The sequence below is a fragment of the Andrographis paniculata genome, unplaced genomic scaffold (assembly GCF_009805555.1).
Source record: "Andrographis paniculata isolate CXL003 unplaced genomic scaffold, ASM980555v1 Contig82END, whole genome shotgun sequence".
NCBI classification, from domain to species: Eukaryota; Viridiplantae; Streptophyta; class Magnoliopsida; order Lamiales; family Acanthaceae; genus Andrographis; species Andrographis paniculata.
The window spans coordinates 2,165,185-2,180,015 of record NW_026137620.1 but is presented as its reverse complement, the minus strand read 5'-3'; the positions used below and the strand labels follow the sequence as shown (position 1 = coordinate 2,180,015).

Here is a 14,831-nt window from a genome sequence, read left to right as displayed (position 1 = left end):
TATCAAAACATAAATATAAATTAAGAAAAAAAATAAAAATACTTTTATTAATATCTTATAATACAAATATAATGATAAGTATATAAAAATATTTTTAACATTAAATACAATGACGTAAAAAGTAAATATAAATTTTAAAGTTGGACGGACGAAGTATTATATATACAACTATGCAAGGTAAATAACTTTTTATTTATTAATACGATTTAGGAAATAGTGTTTTAATTATTGATATGTTAAATATACTTAACTTTTACTTATATTATATAAGTATTTATTGATATATTTTAACTTTTATTTAAATTATTGTTGAGCACAAAAAATAATAATAATAATAAATAATGGCAGTAGGATTTTGGATGGGTATGAATATAAGTCAAACGGCCCAGAAGTCGGGCAAAAGAAAGTCGGACAAGGAAGGATGATCGGCCGATACGGAGGTCGGACATAACAAGGTCGGGTACGGAAGATCGGACGTAATAAGGTCAGACACAGAGGTCGGACAGGACAAGGTCAGGCACGGAGATCGGACGTAATAAGGCTAGACACGGAGGTCGGACAGGACAAGGTCGGGCACGGAGATCGGACGTAATAAGGTCAGACACGGAGGTCGGACAGGACAAGGTTGAGCAAAGAAGAAGTATCGGCAGACGCGGAGGTTTGTCAAGAGGATAGTCTGTTGAACCAGTTGTCCATTTAAGGAGATAAGGCAAACAGAGCCGGTCGGTTGGTTCGCTGTCGGATGGTTCGCAGTCGGTTGGGCCGGTCGGTTGGTTCGTTGTCGGATGGTTCGCAGTCGGTTGGGCCGGTCGGATGGTCCGTAGTCGGTTGGCACATGGTCGGACCAAGTGAGGTCGGGCGAAGAACGGCCGATACAGAGGTCGGTCGAAAGAGGAAGTCGGACAAAGAAGGACGGCTAATACGGCGGTCGGTCGAAAGAGGAAGTCGGGCGAAGAAGGACGGTTATTACGCAGGTCGGACCAAGTGAGGTCGGGCGAAGAAGAATGAGACGGACGATACGAGGTCGGACAAGAGACCAGATGATGGTCGCTTGGTGGGGCGGCCAAGGATTCGTTTGGTCTAGCGATCAGTTAGTCTCTGGATTGGTCGGTTGGATTATGCAGTTGGTGAGTCGGTTAACATACGTGTCAACAGAAGAAGACTTTCTGGACGGTTGACAGCGGTTGCTGTAATCGACCAGATGGCGGTTCAAATCGTTTCTTTAAAGGGTTATTTACGGATTCGGGTCTAAGGATCTTCAATCGACATCAAATTCAAAAGAATTGCCTTTGGGATCACCGCTTTGTTTTCCAGTCTATTAGTTTTATTTTCCTATTTTATTTATGTATCCTACAGTGTTTAGAGATTCTTAATCTCAGACACAAATTATATCAAATTCGAAAATAATTTCCTATTTTCGGATTTTACTTTTTTATTGTTGAAAATTTGCATCAAGAATTATTGTTACTTTTTTAATAAATTAGGTTGGGTTAGCATGGCAAATTTTTAATATGTCAGATTCAGCCAATATAGATTTTTTCGAGCTTACAAGTTCTAAATTTATACTTTTCTTCGTCTTCTAAATTTATAATATTTTGTTTTTGACACAAAAATTAAAAAAAAAAAAAGATCAATTATTTATTTATTTATTTATTTCTTTTATTAAAAATTGACTATTTAAGATATTTTATCTCGTTTATTTATTGTATAAAATTTGTATAATTTAAGTCCGCATTTACAATCATATATTAGTTTTGGACAAAGATTATGTCATGCGCAAACTTTATACTAACACTTATGTAATAAATAAGACACATGATATTTTATGTATTTTTATTGAAACAACATAAGAGAGTGTTATATAATTTACTCTTTTATAAAAGATAATAGTAAAATATTCTTACAAAAATTATAAAACTTTTAAGGGTAGAAAAATAAAATGCCAAATGAACGTACTATTGTCTCTCAAATTTCATTTTTATCCGATTTCTCTATGCATAAAAAAGGAAATGAAAACATAAAAAAAATAAAAAAAATTGACAAATAATTAATGTCTCAAATTAAAATTTTCTAACTCAAATAAAAAAAAGTAAATAAAAGAAGAGGACATTTCGACTTTTTGTCCTCATTTACACACCACCCCGAGGGCCTTAAAATTTAATCAATGGTAACCTCCTGAAAATCCTCACACTAAAAATATAATTGTAATAAATAAATAAATAAATAAAATTGGGAATAAGTTTACCATGTTAAAGATACACAGCACTTTCATCTCCTAATTGCCACTATATCAATATGACAAGGCACAGTAATGCCTTGCTAATAATAGAAATTTAAGGACGTTGGAGGTAATAGCAATAAAAAAAACATGCCAAGTCCCATAAGAGAGTCAGATAGGGTGGGTCAACTGTCACATGTGAAAATTGGTCAAATTTGTTAAAACCTTTTTATTTAAACAGAGTAGGTTTAGGTTTACAAAAAAAATCTTTTTATCAAACATGCCAGTTTGTTTAATAATATTATAATTATATAAAAATTCTCTTATCATTATTATTAATTAAGAATAGCTTTATATCTAATAATAATAATGATATATATAAATATAATAACATTGTTAAAAAAAAAAATTAATTATAAATTTATTATTAAAGATATAAAAACAAGAATAATTTTTACTCTAATCTAAAATTTTAAATATGAATGGTGGCGGACACACATATTCCTTTTCCGCCACTATTTTTTTGTTTTTTTATTTTTTTTTTACCTTAATTCAAATATTGTTATCGCCGTCGTACACTGCATAACATCTGCGCATATTCTCATTCCACCGCTACCACTGATGCCAGGCCTCTATAGCCGCGGCCGACGGCTTGCAATCTTTTTCACGAAGTCCCACTACTCTTTTTTATTTTTCTTCTTTTTTTTTTCTTCCGTCTTCATCGCCTCTTCTTTCTTGGTACTGGTGGTTGGAATTTGGAAAAATCAGTAGGGTAAAAAAGTTCAAATATATTTTTTTCGTTGTTATATGAATTTCGATATATTTTTGTGTTATATTTTATTTTTTTTATAATATTATTTCGTTATATATATTTTTTATAACATTATTTTTTTATATTTCTATTTTTTGTGTTATATTTTATTAGATGGTCTATGAATACACTTTATATTTTTTTAGAAAATTATAAGATATACGTTGGTAAGAATGAACGGTTTGTGTAAATAAAATACCAAAAGCTATTGAACAAATTTTGATATTTTTGTTTCTAATGTATCTCATTATTAAACGGTTTTATTTATTTTATTTTTTATTTTTGCATTTTGAAGCAGAAAATGGCTTCGATGGATGAAACAATACACACAATAACGTATCAATGTATTCCATTTCAAGCCAACCGGTGGATGATAACAAAAATGAAGATGAAAGAAATTCAAATCAAACAAATGAAAGTGTCAATAACAGAAAAAGGAAGAAAAAACTTCGATTGTATGAAATAATTTTGATGAAATGAAGTTGTTGGAGGTGCAAAGAGAGCTATTTGCAAGTGTGGTAAAAATGCATTTGCTATTAGAGGAAGAGGTGCAGGCACAAGCCATTTAAACAGACATTTGGAATGGTGTTTGCAGAGGTCACTAGATATGGCTTCACAAAAAAAAAAAAAAAACAAGTTGTCATTCCTTTTAAATCATCCAATACAACTAATCCATTTATAAGTCCCGGGTTTAGATTTTCTAATGAGAAGATAAGGGAAGCCATTGCCACATCTACTATGGTGCATGAGTATCTTTTTAGCATTGTAGAAGACAAGCTATTATATGAAGCTTTTTCTCGTAAGACGATACAAAGTGATTACATAGCAACATATGAAGCAAAAAAAATAAAAAATGTTAGAAGGAATTATAAAGAGTGTCAACAAGATTAGCTTCAAGTAATTGAGTACATGATAATCACTGGTCATTTCATAGATTTTAGATAGAAGCTTCGGAAAAAAAATTTAAACTTTATCAAGGTCCCTACTCAGTATCAATTGACAATGATGACGCGTGCTTGAGGTATCTAAAAGATTACTTATCACGCTCGATGGAGCTCTATTTCATGTTTGATGTTGCACATACATATTGAATCATTTAGTGCAAAATGGACTTAGTCAAATCAAATCCCTCCGTCCCGGTGCAAGATTGTCATTTACTTTTTATACGTAAATTTTTTAATATTAGTATTATAATAAATTGTAGTGAAAAAGACAAAAATGCCCCTATTAGGTAATATAATGTAAATTGGAAAGGTATTTATTATGTTAGGTAGGTAGTACAATTACTAAATTAGGAAATGAAACTTTGTTTTGGGACAGACGAAAATGAAAAATGACAACCTTTCAATGGGATAGAGGGAGTATATTATTCACAATGTTCGTGAAAGTGTGAAGTATGTAAACTTCAATGATTCAAGATTAAAGACTTTTGGTGAAGTAGTTGAACAAAAGCATGATGCGACAAAGGATGATGATCTTTTTAGGATACAAATGGAAACTCAAATGAAAAAAAATTGGTCTTGACCAAATTATGAGTCTTGTAAGAGCAAAAGAAGCAATTTTTGTATCAAAATCTCAAATAGATGCATATTTCGAGGACGATGTTTATATTTCTTATGGAAATATGTCTTTATTTTGTGCTTTCGAGTGGTGGAGGAACAAGAACATGAAATATAAAGTTTTATTGAAGATGTTGATGTACTTACGATTCCACTATCAACGAAAAAAAAAAATTTATTATTAAGTGTATTTTCTATAAATTATTTATCACCTACTGTATTTTTTCTAATAAAAATACTTATCTCATTTGAAGGTGAATCTTTTAAGGAGATACGATTATAAATTTAAAGAAGTCTTTTAATACATTGATTGCGGTACGTTTTAAATTTATAATATTTTTTGAAATTTTTTATATAAATTTATTGTTTGAACATCTGAATTTTTAATAAGATATTGTTGTTGCATGATGTAATTTTTGGAGGATTCCAATTTTGTTTTCTTAGTTCCTCTGGTGTTTATAAATTGTTCCATAAAATTGAAAAAGTTTAATATATCTTTGTCTATGATTTTTATAATAGATTATGTGTTTGACTGTATATTAACTTTTTTAGTTAAGATCTTTAACTTAGTTATTGCAAATGCTTCTTATCTATTATCTGAAAAGCAATAATATTCTATTATCTAAAAAGCAATAATATTTGGCATGCACATTTTTTTTTAAAAAAATATTTAAATAGTTTTGTAGATGGTTGTTTTTATATTATAACTTTGATATAAATAACCCTCTTAAAAATATTCATCCGGATAGAAAGGACTTTGTTTCCGCTTATAGGCATAAATATTTGCATACAATGACACGATGATGACAGGTGTTTAATAATACTTACAATAATTTTATAACTATTCATGATAATATGTCATTTATATTAAAGTGTTAAAACTTTAAATTTTGATTTCTAAAATAGAAATGCTAATATCGAAGATATTTACTAGTCTATTTTCTATTTTTCTGAGTCTTTTATTGGATTGGTAAGTAAGATATATTTTTTTCTTCTTCTAACATAATTCCTTGATGCTTTGTATAATTTTTATATGGAGGGAAAAAAATTGGAATATAATACTAATTTGATTAGCTTTTGTACCAACACAATTTTAGTGGATTCTTTGGGCGAAGTTGCAATCCTTTTGTATGATGTGAACCTGAAAAAATATATTATTAACTTTCAAATATATTTTTTTTGAATTTTTCAACATTGCAGTGTCTTCTTTGTGAAAATAGCCAGTAGAATGACAATCTATTGATGTAAACTGTTTTTTCTTTTTAGAATGTCATTTTGAAGTAATCTTTATCCTCTTTCATTTGATGTCTGCAGACTTGCAATTTTTAATAATAATTTTTTGTTTTATGAATTGTAATATATTTTTTTTTCAAGCTATTAGTATTATATATTGTATTCTTATAAGACAAATTAAATTATTATTTTTGTCATTGAAAAAACAGAATTTTTAATTTTTTTTTATATATAATGTAAATAATTTTATATATTTTATTTTTATTTCTAGTACTAAATTTACAAATATATATATATACACACACACATAGCAAAAGGCTGGTAGGTCAAATCAGACCTTAAAAAAGTCAGATTTAGACTTTTAAAATATTTTTTTAGACTTATAGGTCAGACTCAAACTATATATTTTAAAACCAGGCCTAAGCCTATTTAGCCAAAGTCGGGTCTATTTCCATCCTTAATTGTCACACATAGTTTCTAGTGTGACTTGTCTTGTTAACCTGTTTTACGGGGTATTAGATTACTAGAAGCCATTGCTCTAGTGGGCTCTAGTTTCCCACGTCATACTAATAAATAAGAAAAAATAAAAAATGCCAAACCCAAAAATAATAGACAGCTAAATGACACAAGATGCATGCTCGCATGTTGCCATAAAACATCAATCTGTCACTATGATTTTGCAATAAGAACGATTGAAGAACTTGATGGACAAACCAGAAATAATTGACAAGCCTTTTGTAGTCAACCCAATACGTCCACAAAAGTGTCTATCATCGTTTTCCCATTCACTATTTTAGTTGTTCCTATGATCAAGTCGTACGCCATTCCTTCCTGCAGGTAACAAAAAAAAAAAAAAAGAACAAAGTTGCATCAAAGCATAAAATATCAAATTGGTTGTCTCATAACTTAATTGTTTCTAAGACATATCATTAGTTCTGCTAAATAATCCTCAAAATTCAAACACAAATAAATTACAACCCTGCATCCTCCAAAATTAAGCAATTTTAATATAAAAATGAGTAGGTAAAATGGTAAGTTGGAGGTATAATGGAAAGTAAATGAAATGTTTTTAATGAGAGTGAGGGTGTGATTTAATTATAGTGAAAAACTAGTGTTATTATATGTTGAAATAAAGGTAATAAAATTATTGATAGATAAATTGTTTTACTATAAATGATGGACTATGCATAAATTTTAGTGGAACAACCAAAAAAAAAAAACTAGCATAATTTTGACGGACATATGGATATCTACTGAAACAATACCTGTGAGCTTAGGAAACGAAGTGCAGAGATTTCAGCAAATGTTACTCCGCCGATGAAAACTACGAGGACTAAAGTGCGTCGTCCATCTACAAGTCTGGACAACAGTAAAGCTCCTATTAGCATATCATTTTAGCGAAGTTTAATTAAGGGAAGAGTTTCCTATACTAGTGCTATCTAGCTAATCTTAACAGTTCTTTTTTTCTTTTTTCCTTTTACTATAGGAGGGGAGTCGGGTTCAGATATGCATAGACGTAGAGAAATATTACTTTTCCAAACTGTTGACAGATCCTGATACCGAATCATATGACGGGATGCTGGAAAATCCATCCTGCACAAAATAAATCATTTGGGTGTTCCCATGACAGACAAGGAAAAATGAATAGGATCTAATGGGAAACACGGAAGGAAAGGAACCGACCCTCTTAATTTCAGTGTGTGGTCCGGGCAGCAACCTTAGTACATCCTCAATGGGGCGCCTGCAGGAGTTTTAGAGAAAATGTAATGAACACAAGGAAAATTTGAGTTTATTTTCATTGAGTGGCATATATATATCTATCTATATATACACACACATATAATGCACGAATATACTAGCTGATGCTGTCATAGCTGATTTTGAAATATATGTATGGTACCGACACTGGAATCATAATATTGGAAAAAGGCAGAAGCTTGCCTCAAAAGTTAATTGTGTAAATAAGTTCCTGTCACCACAGTATGCCCAAAAAAATGCACTGTTTAAGGTCTTAAGAATATTTTTAACTGCTGAAGATCACACGATGAGATATCCCCAAAAAGAAACAAAGGATTGAGAGACGAGTAATTATAAGCATGCCCTCAATTTAACATTCAGCTAATATCGCAGAATACATGAGAAAATAAACTCACCATCCAGATCTTATTGCATGCTGGATAAGCCGAATGCTGAGTGGAGCATATCCAGAGAAGACATAAGAAATATCATTTGGACTGATAAAGAAACAACGATGTGTGAGTAAATGAAAAAAAGGATATAAAACACACAAATACAGGCAAATCAGAATTTCAATTCTTTTTAATTTCAGCTAAGAGGCTAAAAGTAGAAAATCATTTGCTACTTCAATGAGTTGGCAAAGAAATGCGAGCAGAGATGATGTGCTAAACTATTCCTGTATAAGTCAAGGCCAAAACCCAATATCTTTAATATATATGCGACTAAACAAAATTTTCTAATGTAACCATACTCGATCAGTGCTCGAACAAATAGTTCATCAGAATTGGTACAACCTAAATAGTAAATAGTTTCTCTGAATTTGTAAAATTGAGTTAAAGCCCTTGTGTAGGACCTAGTAATCCTCCATACTTGAATGGATTCTCAATTGAAATAATAATCCATGTTCAAATTACCAGAATTACAAATCCAACGACAAGCATAATATCTAATTAGTGCACACCAGCCTATATCAAGTAAATTCTTCACACAACAGATGAGTAGTACAAAAAATAAAAAATCATAGTCAAAATCAGGAGAAAGATACTTGGTTGTGTCGGTGTCCTCAACTACAAGTTGCAAAGCACGCTTGACAGTCAACCAATTACTCTTTGAATCCTGCAGGACAAACCAAACAACTTGTCATTTTGCGTCATCTGAGTTAGCATTGGAAGATAGGCACAAAAAATAAATACTAATTTCACCTGCTTCTTAAACAATCCAGCTTTTTCCAAGTTATTCAATGTAGCAATATGCTCAAAACCATAGCTGTGTAAGAACTCTCTCCTGAATAAAAAAATAAAATAAAATAAGTGAAATTGCAATACTGTTGCCACTATCCATCTATATTTTCAATTTAACACAATATTGAATGGTGCATAAAATATCACTTGCCTCAAATAGTCAAAATTCTTTTTTGGTAACCCTGAATTTGTTACTGAAAATACGATTAGCAGACGAAGGACATTGACAAAAGGCTCCTGCTTGTGAATCATTTCTTCAATGTAATCAAAGCATCTGGGTTCACAGACAACAATTAATCAGTCTCAATTGCATATATATACTACAAAGACCATAACTCAAAACAATGTAAAATTATATTGATTTCAATGTCAAATATTCGTGAGTGATGGCATACATATCATAGCTCTGAGACTCCACAAGGGTTTGTTCCATATCAAGTTTTCCAAGAAATGATGGTTTTGATGTAAATGTTGACAAATGCTGAGCAAGATTTATATGCCTCTGCATTGGCAAGGAGAAGCTTAACTTATGCAATAAATTCTCAACAAATAAAATAGTTTGGAAAGGAAATCTACCGTCATTTCAGGCAAGGAGTTAAGTTTCTTTACAAAATCCTTCAATTCCGAGACAGTCTGAGTCTGTATAAAGGGAAGAGAATTAGAATTATATAATTCAGTAGTATTCATTTAATGAACAAAGTTGTTCCACACAATAACCAATATAAAAATGATACAAACATAAATGGTTTAGATTAACTTTATAAGTAATGAGATCCTTAAATCATAATTCTATCAAATGTAAGGGTTTGATGATTTTAGGGTGAAAATAATTATTGGTTTTGGAAGGAAATTTATAGGTTGAATAATAAAAAATGAGGAAAAATAACATAGAAAACACCCTAAGTAGTGATTCTCCAATAAAGTTGGGAATAGAGACATGCCATTAGAAAATGAGTTGAGGGTAAGCAACTTATAGCCTTAAAGAACATTGTATTGTTTGGTTGTGATTTCAATTTAAAATCACCACTATTCATCCAATACGGTTTTCAATTAGAATATGTTATTTCCCATCACATAATATCATATCAAAATACCATTTAAACAAAAACTCAAATCCACACTCCATTTTAAATCAATTTCAAACCAAAAACAACAACACCACAAATCCCACTTGAAATGTGTTTAATATTAGATGGGTCTTGGATTTTAGTTTACCCACTTATGTTTGAATACACATCAGTAAAATTTAGTGTGTTCAGAAAGAAGAAAAGAAAAAGGTCTCTTCCACATGTGCTAACATAAAACACAAATATCAATATATTGAATGATTACAATATGCCTGCAAGGAACAGTAACGGCAACTTCAAATTTCTCAACAAAATTAAAATACAATTAATAATGTTATCCTACATTCATAAAATTAGGTACGATACTACAGAAGATATTTTTTGTTCTTAATTTTAAGTAGATCACTTGTCTAGGATGTAATAGAGTCACAAGTCTTTGAAAATCTAGATTGGAGGAATATCACATTGCTCTATATCAGCCAGAGACTGCTACAACTATTATCACTAAAGCATAAATGCACAAAAGACCTTCTCCTCAGCAACTATCCATAACTATCATATTAAAGATCTCTAAGCTTGGATGGCGAAAAGGCACCTCGTCTAAGTAAGTTGGAGATGCTCAATTATGACATCGCAGAGATAAAGTAACTCTCAACTCCAAATATTTTCAATTCGTAACATAAGCACACTTTAAAGCCAAGTTTACAGCAAAAATTACATTTACCTAGGTAAATACAATATCAAAGTTCTTAGCTTGCTTCATGTATTTTCTTCTTCAATTTAATGGAAAGTCGGAAACATAATGTAATAATTTTGCAGCAATAATCAAGCAAATATAATAAAAGATAACTCACAGTAGTAGAAATGTCTGTATAGTCTTGCTTCATGGATGTTGCTTTTTGACGAAGAACCTGAAACATACTAGAAACAACAATTAAAGAATAGAGATTCAAAATAAATATAAAGAGATCTATCAGGGAAATATTTTTAAGTCATCTTGTTCAGCAACTAATAGTAAATGTAAGTTCCCAACACCAAAATAACAAAAAAACTAACCTGGACAACAACTTCAAAGTTCATGTCCCTTATCTCCTTGAATAATTTGTCACTGTAACGAACAACAAAATGATGAATCATAAGAATGCCTAAAACTAAGAAAAAGATATTGGCTTAGTACATTGAAGTGCAAGCACCAAAAAAATGTGGACTTGGCGTCAACAATTGCATATCAAACACATAACAAAAAAAGCTTTCAAAGAAAGCCTACATTAGGTACTTCGTGTGGACACAAGTTATCGATTTAAGGAGAATTATTAGATATAATGACAGGATCTATACATATCAAGCCTTACAATAAGAAGAAATAGATGAACAGTAGCAAACCAAAGAGATGAAAGGCACATAGTCCTGAAGCCAAGAAATAAAAAATCTTTCTTCAATGTCAATTAGTGTAATGGGAATTAATTATGTTCAAAAAAATGAATCTATTATAAACAGAAATTCACAAACCTAGAATTGAGAGGAACTTTTATTTTCTTCCCTTCTTGCTGAACCCCCATGATGGATGAATCAAGCTCCACAGCACCATTATTGATACAAAGAAACTGCATCAAACCTATTAGAGATAGCTTATAAAGGAATCTACAAGAGAAAATACAAAGAAAACCTATTTTACGTGATTGTGAAGTAGAGGAGTTCCTTGATGCATGACATAAATTACTTTGACCATGCTTTAGTTGCTAGGTTAACTTAGATTAACAAATAAATATATATGTGCATATATAAAACTTGTATTCTAAAATGTTTGTCACAACTAGAATCCATTCCAAGTTTTCCATAATGAGACACTTCATGAAGGCATTTTGGAAAAAAAGAAAAAGTTAAAATTAAAAGCTTGATTTACAATAATATCTCTACCTCATCTAGTAATCCCTCATAAGTCAATTGAGAACACATTGGAGTGACCATGTCAACCTGCAAGAAGAAAATAGCAAAATCAAAAGTTGGAAGTAGCCTAACTACAATGCTTAAAGCTTACTATGTTTTTTGAAGTTCTTCCGAATACATCACAAGGTCTATTTTCAATGATGAGACAAGAAATGACACATACCTAAATATAATATACCGTCGGACACATAAAATTCTTTTACGATAGAACTATTAAAATACAAGCGGTTTGTTCTTTTACCATTTTAAAAAATCAACACTATTCACTTGACATAGTTTCCAATAAAAATACACTATTTTCTCTTACAAAAAATCACATCAAAATACTAGTTAAACAAAATCTCAAATCAACAATCTATTTCAAATCAATTTCAAACCATAAAAAAAAAATAAAAAATAAAACTTAGATGCTTATAGCTAATTGAACACATAACATAAAGCACAGGGGAGAAAAATGCACTATATATGAGATCATAAAATAGAAAAGGATTAGAACAAAAAAGAAAAGAAAGAAAGAAAAACTGGAGTGAAAGTCTACCTCTCTGTCCAGAAGTATAAGTGTATTTATTTCTGGAATGCCCATCTGCGGTTTAAGAGAACATTCATATTTTTCAGCATTTTTCCAAAAAAACTGCCAAGATAGCATATAAAACCAGACACATTTGTATGCAGAGTGGTTACATCTGACATATTGACAGGTTCTTCAGCTTGCATACGATTCATAATGTCAGCGATGCGTGCAGCTGCTTTTCCTTTGGCTCTGACATTTGGTATTACACCAAAAGTGAACTGCATTATGAATAAAATGGAATCTTGGAAAAGAGTAAAAAAATGGGAAAGTAGGAAACACAATGGAAAAACCATATAGGAGTATTGATAGTTTAAACTAGTTACAGGGTTAAGTAAAGCTTAAAACGGTGAAGGATTGCCACCAACTTGAAGAACATAATTAATTAAATGTACCTCCAAATTGTGAATGCCTTTCGCAATATGCCAAAGAGAAGTTGCATCTCCATCAACCATATATTCCTGCAAGGAAAATCATTGTACTATTACACAAAATAAACTGTAGAGTCAGAAACAAAAGTTATAAAATCCAACACATACTTTTTGAGCGAGGTCAAGTTCAAAAGATAATACATCCTCATCTAGTGGAATCAAGTATAATGGAAACTCCCCAATGTTCAACAGCTCGTGCACTTTTTCCTCCTCAAGTATCTAAAAAATAAAACACAGTAAATTATTACACTAAAAAATAACTCAAAATTTATCAATTCTTCCGCTGTCATACTGCTTACCTTCTCACATGCAATTAATCGACGCGGAACAAAGTAAAGGTGATATTCTCTGTGGAGCCCTTTTGAAGTGTCATTGTGAATGTGTGAACAAATGAATTTCATCAAGTTAAGCTCTCCTCGAACAAGGTAGACCACCTTAGTGCGTTCTGTTTGAATTGGTTCAGCTGTTAAATGACGCAGCTCAGCACTGTGCTTCTGATATTAAGAATGATTCACACTACACATTAGCTTAAGGGCTATTATAGCATTGAAAGTTGAAACTATAAACTTTCTACTAATTAAGTCTTACATGATTCATAAACTTCTTTGTAAAAATACAATCCTAAATACAATCCCCAAGTTCGTAGGAAGATAGTGTAATTACATCATTTCATCCACCTTGACTCTCGTTTAAATGTTCATATGTCAAGTAGAAACTTTAACAATTTATCAGCTTAATAGATTTTTCGGTGAAACTAAATAATAAATAATAAAAAAAACAAACAAAATCATAAGATCAATACCTTCAATTCTGAGCTTTGGACAACAAGCGAGAGTGAGCCACTAAGCTTTGGATCAATTACCAAGCACTTGTCTCCTCGAATCTTAAAACATATTGAGAATAAAAAAAAATTACGAATGAATTTGACATAATTCAAATCCATTGACAAGACAATCAATTCGTAAAGTCAAATTTGGGATTATTAAATCGAATTAACTAAACTCACATTTCTTAGAATATGTTCAAGCTGCGACTGAGCTCGCGCTCTGAAATCCAACAACACAACACAACACAAATCAAATGAAATGATAACAGAAAATAAATAAATAACTACTGGATGTTGCAGCGGAATCAAAAGCTTACCGGATTGAAGCGAGGTTGATCGGGGCATTCTCCAAATTGGGAATCTGAGACATGGCTCCCTCTTCTTCCTCCTAAATTAAGAGCCCTTTTTATTGTTATTTTTTCTAATCATATTCTACCCCTTATTTTGCCCAATCGGTTCCGAACCGGCTTCGCCGATTTCTAACCGGCAGTTCCGCCATTGAACCGAACCGTCGGTTTTTTCTAAAGAAATACTCTCTCACTCTCCGAACAATCTATCCATATATTCGATACAAAAATGTCATTACTTTTATATAATATCTGTATTTTAGTCTTTTTTTTTTTTTTTTTTACTATATTTTAATATAATATTAATATTTTTAATTTTTTTTAAAAAAAATAAATTGAGAGATAAATATGGACCGGAAGAAGTAAAAAAAATATATTGGATGGATTTGTTTTTGACTTTTTAGTTCTTGGATTTAGATTTTTTAATAGTAAAAATTGGAATAATATTTTGAATTATAAAACAAACTCGCTTAATTATAACATGAGTATGTTATTTCAATTCAATAGTATATCATTGCACTTTTACCAATACACTGAACAAGGCCATGTTCAAAATTGAGAGATGTAACTAATGCTCTGTTTATATATGAGATTTTATTTTTGATTTTACCATTTAATTTTATTTTTTTAAAAAAAATATCAAATTAAATAACTAATTTTTATTTATTTTATTATACTAAAATTTAATTTTACATTAAAAAATATTGCATCATTATATATTTATATAACATCAAACAATTATTTTAATAAATTTGAATTATAAAAATTAAAATATAAAAAGTTGTTATAGACTTTTCTAAAACTGAAATTATTAAAATCAAAACCTAAAAATATAAATTAAAATTG

At 30.6% G+C, this 14,831-nt stretch overlaps 1 protein-coding gene across 3 annotated transcripts; it reads right to left on the bottom strand.

Annotated features, from left to right (window-relative positions):
- Positions 1-6,432: 6,432 nt before the first annotated feature.
- Positions 6,433-14,102, bottom strand: LOC127241471 (vacuolar protein-sorting-associated protein 33 homolog). 3 transcript variants are annotated; one of them, XM_051260530.1, is made up of 22 exons: positions 13,956-14,102; positions 13,819-13,858; positions 13,615-13,695; positions 13,112-13,306; positions 12,921-13,031; positions 12,777-12,842; positions 12,495-12,602; positions 12,352-12,396; positions 11,784-11,840; positions 11,376-11,470; positions 10,923-10,974; positions 10,721-10,777; positions 9,376-9,438; positions 9,195-9,301; positions 8,951-9,073; positions 8,761-8,842; positions 8,604-8,674; positions 7,975-8,055; positions 7,505-7,562; positions 7,353-7,414; positions 7,087-7,180; positions 6,433-6,652 (listed from the first exon to the last, which is right to left on the bottom strand). In XM_051260530.1, the coding sequence occupies exons 1-22, from the start codon at positions 14,006-14,008 to the stop codon at positions 6,563-6,565; spliced, it is 1,791 nt and encodes a 596-aa protein (XP_051116487.1). In that variant the 5' UTR covers positions 14,009-14,102; the 3' UTR covers positions 6,433-6,562. The 3 variants fall into 3 exon arrangements, with proteins under 3 accessions (XP_051116487.1, XP_051116488.1, XP_051116489.1); XM_051260531.1 differs by lacking the exon at positions 13,956-14,102 and having other exon boundaries at positions 13,112-13,275; XM_051260532.1 differs by lacking the exon at positions 13,956-14,102 and having other exon boundaries at positions 13,112-13,257.
- Positions 14,103-14,831: the final 729 nt, after the last annotated feature.